The sequence below is a fragment of the Nylanderia fulva genome, unplaced genomic scaffold, assembly GCF_048542155.1.
Source record: "Nylanderia fulva isolate GAGA-0341 unplaced genomic scaffold, ASM4854215v1 Scaffold29, whole genome shotgun sequence".
Classification (NCBI taxonomy): Eukaryota; Metazoa; Arthropoda; class Insecta; order Hymenoptera; family Formicidae; genus Nylanderia; species Nylanderia fulva.
In genome coordinates this window covers 968,715-982,441 of record NW_028190358.1, presented here as the reverse complement: position 1 = coordinate 982,441, position 13,727 = coordinate 968,715, and the positions used below count along the sequence as shown (strand labels likewise).

Genomic DNA, 13,727 nt, shown 5'->3' with positions numbered 1-13,727 from the left:
AAATTATATCTTTTGACGTTTTAATTATATTCGATTATTTGAAAATTGCTTCACGTTGAACATTCGAGAATATACGACAAATAGAAATAAGAGACAAATAAGAGAGGCAATGGCAAAACGAACGAATCCAATGCCGAAAACCAATAGAGGTTTTGGTTTCCAATTTTCGCTTCGCACAGCCGCTGTTTCTTTCCCATGTTTTAGTCGGCTCAAAGCGCGAAATAAAGCGTCGAGAATTACCTGGGAGCACCTCTTCACACGCAATCTACATAGTCTTGCTAACAGAAAGAGAGAGAGAGAGAGAGAGAGAGAGGGATGAAAGAGCGAGCGGGCAACGACGCGGTCGCCCACGGAATTGTAAAAGGATTTTAAAACAAATCTCGCATGGCGCCGCTGGGCTGAATCGAAGAATGGGATGTTCGGCGGTTTTCCAACCTCGCCGATGTAGCTGGTGAATTTTCCATTTTCTCAACTTTCCTACCCTCTCCCTCTTTTTACGTACGCTCGGCTCCTCCGCCTCGGTTCTTTCTTTTCTTTCTCCGTCTATCTCTCCACATCTCATCCCCTTGCTTCTCGTTTAGCGAAAGCCACGGAGGGTCGCGCCTCCTCTCGCACCGCCTCGTTCTCTCATCCCTTTCAACCCTCGAGGGTGCGCTCACTCTTTCGTGTCTATCCGTCCCTCTCGTCACCCTCCGGGTCCCCTTTTCATCTCTTTCTTCGTTTCTCTCTCTCTCTCTCTCTCTCTCTTGCTTCCTCTCCCTCCTGAGGATATACAGGGGTGAACAGAGGATGTGGATGGGTTGGGTCTCGCCTCGGCTGGGCGAGCGCTCAATAACGTGCGAACCCAAAGGGGAGGAAATACGGGGTGCGCGGCGTATCTACAGGAACGGAGCGGAGCGCAAGCCGGAATGGTGGAATACTGCGAAACACGCGCGCAGGCAGGCAGGCAGGGTGTCCCACTCCGCTCTGTCCCTCGCGCACTCTTCTCTTCCGCCGCCTTTCTTCTTTTCCGCTCTTTCCCCCGTCGTGTTCTCACTGTTCCTCTCCACCGTTCCGCACGTTCCCGCTCCTTACGTGCGGAACGAGCCGCGGGTTATCCATCATAATCGCTTTACGTGCACGAGCGCCGTAAGGACTTTCACCGCGCTCGTTAGCACCGCGCGACGATTCTAACGGCGCCGTTTTCATAGCTAAGTAGCCGTCTCCCTGAAGTTAGCGGAGGAGGGCTCGAACCGCGGAAACGAGCGTAATCGCGCGAGTTGTCTCGCAGCTGGTGGAACGATGAACGAGAGTCACGGATATTCGATTAATCCCTCCGCCATCAAAGTGACAGCGTTCGTCGGGTATGAAGCCGAAGATGAAGTTTCTGGAGATTACTAAGACGCAATAGAATGCGTCTGCGAGGATGTATCCTTCTGAGAAGTCGCGCGAACTAAATAGAAGTTATAATTTCGAGACTTGTATGAATTAAACTTGATTCGACATTACACGCTGTTGGCGGAATGAAATTTCAGAAGCGTAGAGAAATAGATAATATAAGATTACATCTTTATCGTAGCGCCGCGTATATCGATATTCACGACATGTTAATATATCGAATAAGGTAGGTTACGCGGTTAACGTGTAATCATGGGACGCATCCTCGTTGTAAGGCTCGTCAAATTGCCTGTTTTGCATTTATGTCATAATTATAGCCTACGTGAGGAATGAAGTTACGACGCGCGAGGTTGCATAGAGTGTAAATGTTTTCGCGGAAGTTTATATTGGATTAGACGCAGCTCGTTAAGGTGTTTAATTCAAATTGCAGAAGTGTACGAAGCCGTCGCGCGCTATCATAACCGAATCCTATTTATGCAACCGTCGCTATGGGCGATACTTGCGAGTGCACTTCGCGTCGTCTTCCGTAAATACGTACTCGGTCGTTTTTAGCAAATTAGTCTCGCGATTACTGCGTTTCGCGCGATTAACGACGCGTTCTACTCGCGGCCGTCGCGAGTCATTAAAATTGCACGAGTTTCCTTAATCAAGAATGATGATCAACTAGCGATATGACAAACCATATATGGTATATATGGCTATATATGGTACCGTAACAAAGCTAAATTTCCGCCTCTTGCACTCGCATGCTATACGGCCCAATCCGTTCTTGATATGTTTCACCCGCGCGTTCACAGAGCGAGAGCAACTTCTTATCTCGTCGCTCAATTTCCTCGACAGTTCTCGTTCCGTCGCAACGCGCGCTCAATCCTCCGACGGCTCGAATTGTTTCAGGAGTGATATCGGCGGGAGTCTCGGTGCCGGTGCAGATACCCTCGCAGACTCCGGACCTGACGGGCAACTATTGGCCGAGGCTCCAGTGATCCCAGCTCTTCGGGTTCCCGCCCGCGAGCTTGCTCGTAGGCCAGGAGAGCCCGCCGCCGCCGCCGCCGAGCGTCACCCCGGGCGCAGTATCCCGACCGCTCCTCGCCTCCCTCGGGATACCGACGCAGTCGACGCAGCATCAGGCCCCTAGCACACCGGCGACCACTCCCGTGCACAATTCCGACACCAGTGAGTGAAACGATTGAGATTTCTCGTGACGTGCTCCGTCGCGCAGTGATCCCTTGATTGACGAGAGAGGTGTCCTTCTTGCGCTTGGTCGCCGACGGCGATTCGTCGCCATCAACCGCGACGCCACAATTAGATGGATAATGGGGGAAAGAGACGCTACGAAGAGAAGGCTCGTTTGACAGTTTGCGCTTTTTGACAGCGCGAACGCCGATCGTATCGAAGACGCGCAGTTTTAGTGTCGGTTGTGCGTCGAATAAACTTAATCCCAAACGATGACGCAAGTGTCTGACATGTTCTCTCCGTTTGTCTTGTAAGTTAAATAATTTTGTTCGTTTATATTGTCGCGGTAATTTATTTCATTAACGAATATTAACGATTCGGCAAAACAGTTTTATGGGGAACATTATCAAGTTTGCGTGTTCGATGAATAAAGTGGCAGCTACTTGATAGCATGTTCCGATTGGGACAAATATCTAATTGTTCGTTGAAATTGATATTATTAATCGTATAAAAGCTCTTCGCAAACCGGATTAACGACTGGCGTCCTCGATTGTTTACGACCGTCAATTTTCTGAAAGGCAATACCTATCTATGAAACTATTCCATTAGATTAGGAGATAGAATAGATTCCTTCCCTCTTGAACAATTTGTAAGTTTGCCAACGCCCGCATTGACGATCGTAATGGAGTGTACCGTCGCGAAATTTTTGCATGAAAAAAAAGCAGCAACAGCTCGTCGCAATTAACTTCTCTTTGAAATCGAACGAAAAAAGATTTTTTTACCAACGATTCGATTGCAGAGCGGAATTTTAGCGAGCACAATAAGTTTTATAATTCGAGCTGGAACCAATCGACTTTACCCATCTTCCACTTCGTGTCTGATCTAGATTTCGTAGATATATACGCATGACCCGGGTCACGCAGGGTACTTACCTATTCACGATAGTGTGTGTGATTTACGTTACGTTACCATCTTTATTATGTCAAGGACTTTGACGTGAAGAACCACCAATGACGAAAGAATCTCTTTAACGAGCGTCGTAATGGGAGTCATTTTTTTTTTTTTTTATTTCAATAAATTGCGTAAATTTTTTTTCTCTTTTTCCCGAAGGTCGATCGATGTCAAGAGCGTTCATTAAATTTACAGCCGTTCTCGTTTTTCGGCATCGGCGAGCTTTATTACCGGATTTATTGGATACCACCGAGTGCATATTGTTTGCCGCATGTTGTATCGGTTTCCGGCAAATATTTTCCTTCGTGTAAGGGCGGCCGCGAACGCGTGGAAATTGAAAGGGAGCCGCAGACACGTAGGCGGGCTCGCCCGCCGAAATATATTCTCGCGAGAGTTTAGGGTGGTAGTTTCCCGATGAGGCTGATTTCGTTGCGGGAGGGAACGGTTGCGAGGGTTGATAGCTGCCTGGAGGGTAGCTTTTTTCGGCGAGGCCGGCCATCGTGTCTGCCGGCAGATATGGCGTCGGAAGACACCACTCTCGCGTGGCCCCTGTCTACGTCCATTTGTGAACGGTATATATCGATCGACGACCAGTTCGAGGAAAAGATGCCAGAAAGAAATATATATCCGGAGAAACGGGAGCACTTGTACGTATGTATTTATATTTATAATATATTTATCATATATATTTTATTTATATTCTTTTTGAAGAAGGAAAATTAATTTCTCTCCTTTAAATTGTAGAGTATATATTTATTTATTGCACTTAATAAAGATATTATTACTGTTATGTTATTATTATTAATAGATGGTTCTTCACGTTGAGATTCGTCGCGTTTTGCAAATGTAACTGAAAACGCAAATGCAAGAGTCGCCCGCGTATGTGCGTTTTTGAATTATATTATAAATATAGTGAAACCTCTCTCATATCTCTCGAGATATCAGTGTGCAGAATATATCGAGAATGGCAATATTAAAGTTTCAGATCTCCTTGACGTAGCAATCGCGAATAGCATTTTTCTAAACCTCGCGTAAACTATTTGACAGATTTACGAACAACTACACAGCAGATTGAAATGTTCGATTTAAACTCCTCATTTATAATACATGTCTCTCCATAAGAATGTTTATCCCGATCCAAGATACACAGAAGATTCTAGATTAAGACAATCCAATCCATAGCTTATACCATCGTTATTACCATAATGAAAGCACAGTGACGTACGAAGTTATAAAAAAAAAAAAAAAAAATAAACCGACGTAACTTATAGAGAAATTTCATAAGTGTAACGCATTAACGCCCAAAGGAGGCAAGTAGCATGGACGTTCACGTCGGTATTTATTGTTATTAATGTAAATGTATTGCTGAATTAACCGACCGACGAGGCGGATTCGTTCTTCCGAGCGGATCACTAATAAAAAGATACATTGGTGCTCGCAGTAACGAGAAAAATTTCATCGGCATCAAAACTCGTTAAACGTCGCCGCACATATACGATCGAAGCACATACTTTCGATTATGCTGTATAAAGATGACTGTAAGATAGCATTTGTTACTCTCTTTAGATCAGTACTGTAAATTAGAAATAATTATCGCTGTATATATACACGTACGTAAGTCATACAAATTCCAGTTACGTTCAAACGTACCCATCTTATAGATTATGCAACATCTTATCCGTGTATTCAATGTTTTTCCTCACTAAAGTGACGATTCCGTTACTTACACCGTGCAGCAGCAGAACTTTAATAAAATCAAATAATCTGAGCCTACATTTATTCACCTATCATTTTGCGAAACACGTTGTATGAATTTTTTTGTCCAAAAACGAGTTTTGGAACGAACCTCACTATATAGAGATATCAAATAAACCAACAAGAATACAAAAAAAATATTTTACGTAATATATCACGATTTATATACCTATGTGTACAAGTCAATTGTAATTTTCGTACTTGTATAATTATAATCTTTTTTACAAGTGCCATATTGATTATTATATTGTGGAATTTTTATAGCCGTAATTTTACTAATCAAATTAAATTTAACAATTTTATCATGCGCTTGATAAACTAAATAACGACATAATTTTAAATTGCAAGAAGAGATGCCAATCACTTGCATCACAGTCTTATTGTATTTCGACAGGATATATGTATGAATGATACATTTAACCGATGCATTTCGATCACCAGCTGCCAGGGATGTAGCACGTTTTTTAGTAATTGAGTCGCGCCGCACGATCGCGTTGAATAATTAGTCACTGATTCGTAAATGTGAAAAAAAACGGCGTGAAAATAGTGAATGACATATTTTCGAATTTTATCGTTCCAGAACTCGACAGGCTTTTTCAGGGGACACATCATTTCCGATATTTCTGTTGCAATATGAATATTTTCAAGTATTTAATTTTTTTTTTTTTTTTTTTCGATAACGCATAACAATCGTTTCATCGACAATGCTCACGCGCACCGTAATAAATGTAGGTGACGAATTCTACGATTAAGCAGCAGCCAATAGATAAACATGGACGATATACAGTTGTTTTAAACAGTAACGTGTGAAGTATGTAAAGTTACACTACCCAGAGAAGAGCGCCGCTCGTTTCTCGTTGTCGTTTACAGTCACGTAGAGCTCGTGTAAACTTGTGTAACGTTTGTACGTGAAGAGCACTTGACGGGGAAATGGTGTGTGTACTGTATATTAGTAAATTTATATTTTTGGAAGAAAACGAAAAACAAAAAGCAGCGTGAAATCTAAAAGTGGAAAATCTTCGGTGTATCTAGACGCCGCCGCTTTAAAATCTCGCGATGATTTATATCTTCAGTTCGAAACAATTTTTATTTAGATCTGTCGATGCCACTTCCTCTCTTGTTGTATACAAATTTCTTCTAATGTAAAAACATATTTGTATATTTGAAATAATTTTTGTCATTATTAAATTGCACATACAATTTTTTAGATCATCTTTTTTGTTAGATTTTAAAAATATTTTATAATTTTGTTATTTGTATTAAAAATATTGCTATATTATATAATTTCAAAAAAATAAGATAGAGAAAGAAACAGATAAGAAAAGTTATGAAAGCGCTCAGAATTCAGAGAATCCACAGAATGATGAAGATTCGTAGTAAATTGTAATATTTTGCGTTCTTTTTATATTTTGGCATATCCTAGTGTTATTAATATTTCAAGTTATATATGTATATTTTATTCTAGACTTTGATCTCAATCTGTCTCTTTTCAAAAGAGCAAAAATAAAATTTATCGAAACTTTGGATGTCATATGCAAATATGCTATTTCACGACTTATAATTTTTTTTTCATTAAAATGAGACGAAATTATTAAATTAAAAAAATAAAATCTGAAAATATTTGTAACACTTTCATCGACGTTTACCACTACTAATGTATATAAAAAGTACTTTGAGACGAATTCAGTATGCATCCATGAATAATTTTAAATTGCAAGTCGCATATCATACACGTTTCCATGAGGGATTCTCTACAAACAGGAGCTGCACTTGCAACAGGCTGTGCATTTCGCGAAAAGTAGATTAAAGTGATTCTCATTTATTATGTTACCCTTACGAATTCCATAGAATTTTTGCGAACTGAACGTTACCGCAATTTTATGCATGTAAAATGCGTTTCAGCGGAATTATGCTTTAATCGTTATGCAACAAACATTACGCGGAAGTGGTTACGCGACTTTCTTATTATCTGTAATAGTCTACTACTCTAATAACAGTGTATGAGTATTAATAAATTTATTAATGAGAATAATATATTATTACGACAGTATAATCTATGTAAGTGTTGTGAATAATGAGATAATATTGTTGCTGTGATTAACTTTAAGATTGTAAGTAGTAGGAAATAGAGAACTGTTAGGTGTCACTATCTCGATTCAATAAATGTTATTTCATTTTAATGCCAAATCATCTCACTTTATTATTCATAACATTGATATACATTTTCTGCCCTATACACACATAAGTTTTTACATAATATATTAGAAAGAGCTAAAATATATATATTAGAAGATATAAAAAAAATATATTTAATATTACAATAAAATATTTACCATGATGTACAACTTTACCTGCAATTCACAATTATTCACAGTTATGTCTTACATTAGTTCAAAACATACGCTTTGCATAAAATTAAATTAAAATGAAAAACATCGCAATAACTGACATAAAATAAAAATAAACAAAAAATATGATTTACATGTTAAATATAAATGTTGTTCATCATGGTCACATATAATCTTATGTTCTAATTAATGCAAATATTATATTTTTTAACCTAACACAAAATTAATCTAGCACAAAATAATACGAACAAAGAGTACATCAGGTTTGTATTATACTTATATATTTATCTATTTATCCGTACAATTTAACAGACACAAGTCATTGTTTTTTGGTATCCAGTATAAAAATAAAAAGTAAATCTTAACAAGTTTAAGGAACCTTATAATATACATATATATATATATATATCTTATAGTTTATAAATGATATTGACGTATGTGTTCTTATATTTATGTATATATGTTGTTATATGTTGTCATGTTGTATTGTGTCGATATCTTGGGTGAAGATATTGATACATTCGAGGGTTGTCAGAGTTTGTTAGTCGGTGTGGGAACAACAAAGATGTTGTGACTGTATTTTCTGAAAATCCAGTCATAGGCGAAGGTTCATTGCACAATTTGACGAACCCAATAATAAATTGCGCTGTTATCAACACAGCCCAAATAATTGTCAAGGTAACATCTGAAAACAATTAATCTGAATAAAATACTGTTGAATTATTTTTACACCAAGAAAAGCAGCATATGGATACATACCTGCACTTTGATATGGCGGATATACGAATGCTAAACGGAACTCAGATATAGTGACTCTTCTGATCAAAGTGAGAATAATATATTTTAAATTACTTCCGGCATAATAATCAATAGCTACAATCAGGAAATACGATCCAAAAACGACACGCGTGATTATTTCTGCGATGTAGGGCATTTTTGCCAGAAACATAGCTATTACAAGCATTAGGCTTACGAACATAGGCCAGAATAGCCAATCAGTCTCCAGAACATAGAACATATATGCTATAAGAGAAAAAACAACAAATTATAAATTATAATGCTCATTTTTGATCTCGGAATAATTTCAACGTATGTCAATATCGCGCGCGCGAAAATTTCGACGATCTAATTAACGAACAAGCGGATGTTTTCCGTTACAGCATAATCGTGCGCTTTAACGTCGACGTGCCGGACGGTCAAAGTAAACAACGATCGCGATCATCTGTCGACGGGATAGATCGCCGTGCAGTTGCGTATGCACGCATCGTGTAATCTAAATAGGTCCCGGAGCAGAATAAATACGGGGACACAATTAGGTAAATGCGAATCTTCCAAGCTGGTTATACCGTGCCGTGGGAGTTCGCACCGTGGAAAGGGAGACCGATGTGCGTATATGTACGCGTATATGTGCGTGTGCAATCCCGCGAACGCATTTTTGCGTTCGTGCTTGGGCGAGGGTGGCAAAGGGTGAGTTTGGCGGCGTTATGGTGAGAAAGGTGGGAGGCAACGTGAATGCGCTATACCGCTTCTGCATGGGGGGATTCGACGGGCGAGGTTTCCACATGAGCGGCCAGCATTGATAGAAGCTACGGGGAGAAACTGACTGTGCGCCTCTCTCATCCCTTCGCCAAACTCGAACTAACTTCGGGGTAGCGGCGGTGCTCTCCCACTCGCCGGTCGCGCGTTCTATCCCTCCGCTTTTAAGCCTGGCTTTCATTATTTTCCTATAATTCGCAACAGCCCTTCGCAACAGCATCGCGGAAAGTGGAGAGGCTACGGTTCTCCCGCCTTCGCTTTGAACGTACGCTACTGTCTTGAGTCGTATTTTGTAAAGATATACTAGACTTAATAATATTGGACGATGGCTAGGAAATAAATTAACTTGTGGAAAAAAAAAAATTAAATACAAAAACCATCTCCGAGAAGAAACCGAGCGCATAAAGTAACTTATATTTCTTATTCGTTTAGTTACCCGTGTTACGTCTTGTAATAATTTTATAAAACACGATGCTGTATAAAATGTAACATGTACCTGGAGCGTAGAGGTATGTGATGCACGCACAGAGAAATCCCAATGGTAAAGTTTGTAGGAACGTACAACGTTCGCAACTACGTAAGGCTGTCGATAAGATGATGGCCAAAATGGCAGATGCCGAACCTATCAAAATGTTAGCTGCAAAAAACAACGATGAAAACCTACGTGGTAAGCTATTTATTTAATATATATCATTTCGTTAAAATTTTTAATACAGAAGCTGATATATAATTACTTGCAGTGCTGTAATCACTGATGGCCACAGCTAAAGTATATCCGAGAATACCACCCATCGTACAACTCGATATTACATGACCTAATGAAGGATACTTATGTCCAATAAGAATTGAAAGAATACCTATGATTAGAACGAACGCGCAAATAATCTTTGCAAACGGGCCATCTAAAAGAACGATTAAACAATTATTTGAACAATTTATAAGACATACGTGTACAATTTCGTAATATTAATTGAGAATACTTCGTTAGAAACTTCAAAAAAATTTATTGGTCTCGAAATAATCCCTCTATTATTATAATATTGACTTATAAAAAAAAGATAATTTTATCACTGTGAAATATATACATATCTCGCATAGAAATATATATATATGGTATATATAGCATTTCAAGTTATGACTCACTATATTATCATGCTGAAATGTGTCCTAAAAAAATTGTGAAATAAAACATACTTTTTGATAAATCTACGGATATAGCAAAGAATTGCAATATTGATTCATAGAAAAAAATAATTTTATCACTGTGAAATATATACATATCTCGTACAGGAATATTGTAACATTTCAAGTACGACTCACTATATTATCATGCTGAAATATTTGTCTTAAAAAATTGTGAAAAACATACTTAAAACTTGACAAGACTCCGGATATACCAAAGGACTGCAACCATATGTAAAGATTGGAATATAAGCCGAAGAATTATCACCATAAGTGGCAATTGCGACATAAATAGATCCTGTACCAGTATATGCACTATAAATACGTTTCATAGGACTCGTTATACCAGCTGGTATCTATCAAGAAATATTTCTAATCATACATATATACGTTAATTTTTTTACAATTATAAATCAAGTGTATTTTATGGTAATAATAGCAAAGATTCGATAAATAATCTGTGTTAATTGCCTCAATCGAGATAATCGTTGTTGCAGATCTCTCCATTCTAAATTATAATGCATGCACATCAAAATAGATATAGACTTAAACTTAAGTGAAACGACGCTATATAAAAACGAATTTTTTCGAACCGAAATTTTATCTCCCCAGAATAGTATCATAAAATACCTCGTCGCCATTCCGCAAAATGTCTTGCGTGGTCAGCATACTCGCGATCATCTCGAAATATGTATCCGGAGTGAAATCCCGTCTGGGCAGATAAAGACGGTACATTTTATGTTGAACCGGATTTTTTTCACAACGCGCTGACTCGTTATCAGCGAGCGTCGAGGCTGGTTGTGCATCGACTATTATCATTTCATTTCCCGTATGTAGCTTTTGATACGGCGCAACCTCAATATCGAATTCCATATTACATCCACCCGGTATCGGCGCTGCGGAGAACAATAATCGACCAATGAACGACGATGGTGGATTCTCTCGATACTCAACCAATTTTGCCATTACGTTGAAAACGATTAGCTATTCAACCCATTTACACGCGACTGATAATGGAAATGTATCGCAAATTAATCGAATACATATCTTGGTATGATTTACTCATGCTATCGCGCCATCAACGTCACACACGGCTATTTAATTTACTATAATATATGATTTTTCGGTCTTTATCAAGCAGATAATATTCTCTTGCACACAATTATCTTATAATATAGCCATTAATTTTATATTATTTTAATTGGCACCATTTTGTGCCGTCAGATTTAATTCGATTAAATGTTATCCGGAAAAGGAAAATGTGGCAAAAAGAAAAAGAGACAGGGGAGGAGAAAAGGAAGGAAAATACATATACATATTTAATACATATTTAACATATAATTAATTATATGTGTCAGTTATTTATTAATGTTATTCGTACTTACCATTTCGATCATATCCGACAATCACGAGTAACGCATCGAGATTGTGCACGTTATTGTGCTTCAAAAATGCCTGTGTTGGGGTTGTTATATCATGTGTCTTTAAATACAAACCAATGTTTGAGCCGAATACACTTCCGCTCGATACTTTATCAAGCAGCGTTTTGTCGTAAGATATCGTGGCATTATATTGAAATGTATGAATTTGTAAAATAATAAACCAAATATCCGATGGAACATCTGTCACAGTTATTTTTAAAGGGCTCAAAGGGATTAAATTTATTCGTTGTTTGAATGCGTTGTTTTTAGCATAATTCGACAAAGATATTATTGTTTCGCCATTATCTGTAATACGATATATAAGACCTCTATATAGTTTATTCTATATTAATCTTAACGATAAAGATAATTACGTGTTAGTAATATTTCGTTACTATAAGAAATTAAATATTAAGGTAAATTAATAGGCTTTTCTCGAACTATAATAAAGACTTTATATTTTAAAAACACGATGTCATATAATTAAAGAAATATTAAATTGAAAACAACGATACGTTTCGCCACTTACTTGTAACTTCTTCAGTCGTACACATATAAATGTGTAATATGTTGTTACATAATGATAATTATATAAAGATATTATAACGCCAATAACGGAATTAAAGATGTCAAATGTCTATTCTAATTAGTTCGTTAGCGTTCTTTGACGCGTTCAGACGTGTTTCGTCTCAAAAAAATTTTTTTTTGTTTCCGTCGAATATACGGATAAAATATAAATATTAATTAATTATACCCAACCCGCTGATGGCCAAAAGTTGTATCTGCGACTGGGTCACAAAGGATAAATAAGAAGCTTCTAAAGCGAAACGTATCATTGTTTTCAATTTAATGTTTCTTTAATTATATGACATCGTGTTTTTAAAATATAAAGTCCTTATTATAGCTCAAGAAAAGCCTATTAATTTACCTTAATATTGTGTTCCTCATACGAGATTATTTTTAAATAATTAAAGAAATAAAATATTTCTCTAACGTTTGTATATATTTATAGGACCTATAATTTCAAGTGAGTGGGTAAACAAAATTTATAACTAGATGTAAAAAGTTTTAGATAAATAAAACAAAAAATACAGAATATGCGTGTTAGTAAACATACATGTTATATTCTGTAACAAAGATATATTAACAAGGCATGAACATATATTCCGTTTAGCACGCTTAAATCTAAAAAAAACCTCAATCGCAAAACAATTGTTTAATTATTATTTATTGAACGCAATCACCTGACACGCTCAAGAAAAGCCTATTAATTTACCTTAATATTGTGTTCCTCATACGAGATTATTTTTAAATAATTAAAGAAATAAAATATTTCTCTAACGTTTGTATATTTATAGGACCTATAATTTCAAGTGAGTGGGTAAACAAAATTTATAACTAGATGTAAAAAGTTTTAGATAAATAAAACAAAAAAAATACAGAATATGTGTGTTAGTAAACATACATGTCATATTCTGTAACAAAGATATATTAACAAGACATGAACATATATTCCGTTTAGCAATAACTGCGTATGATGCACGCTTAAATCTAAAAAAAACCTCAATCGTAAAACAATTGATTAATTATTATTTATTGAACACAATCACCTGACACGCAATCAAATTGCGAAAAAGTTTACAAGTTGCCTGAGATTGCAAAACATTATTGAGGTTAGGGCTTACCGGGTGCAGCTTCGAGATTCGTTGTTGCATTATTATTATTATTAAACGCTGTCGCCTGATCGAGAATTAACGCCAGAGCCGAGAGAAAGACAAAAACGACTCGTGTCATGTCGACGCACACTGGATATACCGCGTATTTACTCGCTGAAATGACACTATTTAGGCTCGAACCGGTGTTTCGACGCGACGAAAAATCAGTACAGCGCAACAGCTGTTATCACGCTGGACTCGGCGGCGCTCGGCTCTGCTCGGCTCCGCTCGGCGCGACTACGATTCGAGGCGCTCGCGCGCGCGTCACG

General features: G+C 37.6%; 2 protein-coding genes across 4 annotated transcripts in view; one reads left to right on the top strand and one right to left on the bottom strand.

Moving 5' to 3' along the window:
• Positions 1-7,443, top strand: part of toy (paired box 6 protein twin of eyeless) — a 34,739-nt gene extending 27,296 nt beyond the window's left edge. For all 3 annotated transcript variants that reach the window (XM_029305644.2, XM_029305645.2, XM_029305643.2), the window contains one exon: positions 2,272-7,443. In XM_029305644.2, coding sequence (XP_029161477.1) covers positions 2,272-2,360 — 89 coding nt within the window. In that variant the 3' untranslated portion in view covers positions 2,361-7,443. The remainder of the gene's footprint in view (positions 1-2,271) is intronic.
• Positions 7,444-7,863: 420 nt separating this feature from the next.
• On the bottom strand, positions 7,864-13,662 carry LOC114933100 (transmembrane 7 superfamily member 3). The gene is made up of 8 exons (XM_029305562.2): positions 13,429-13,662; positions 11,708-12,049; positions 10,953-11,218; positions 10,510-10,678; positions 9,875-10,042; positions 9,637-9,777; positions 8,364-8,627; positions 7,864-8,289 (listed from the first exon to the last, which is right to left on the bottom strand). The coding sequence occupies exons 1-8, from the start codon at positions 13,535-13,537 to the stop codon at positions 8,081-8,083; spliced, it is 1,668 nt and encodes a 555-aa protein (XP_029161395.1). The 5' UTR covers positions 13,538-13,662; the 3' UTR covers positions 7,864-8,080.
• Positions 13,663-13,727: the final 65 nt, after the last annotated feature.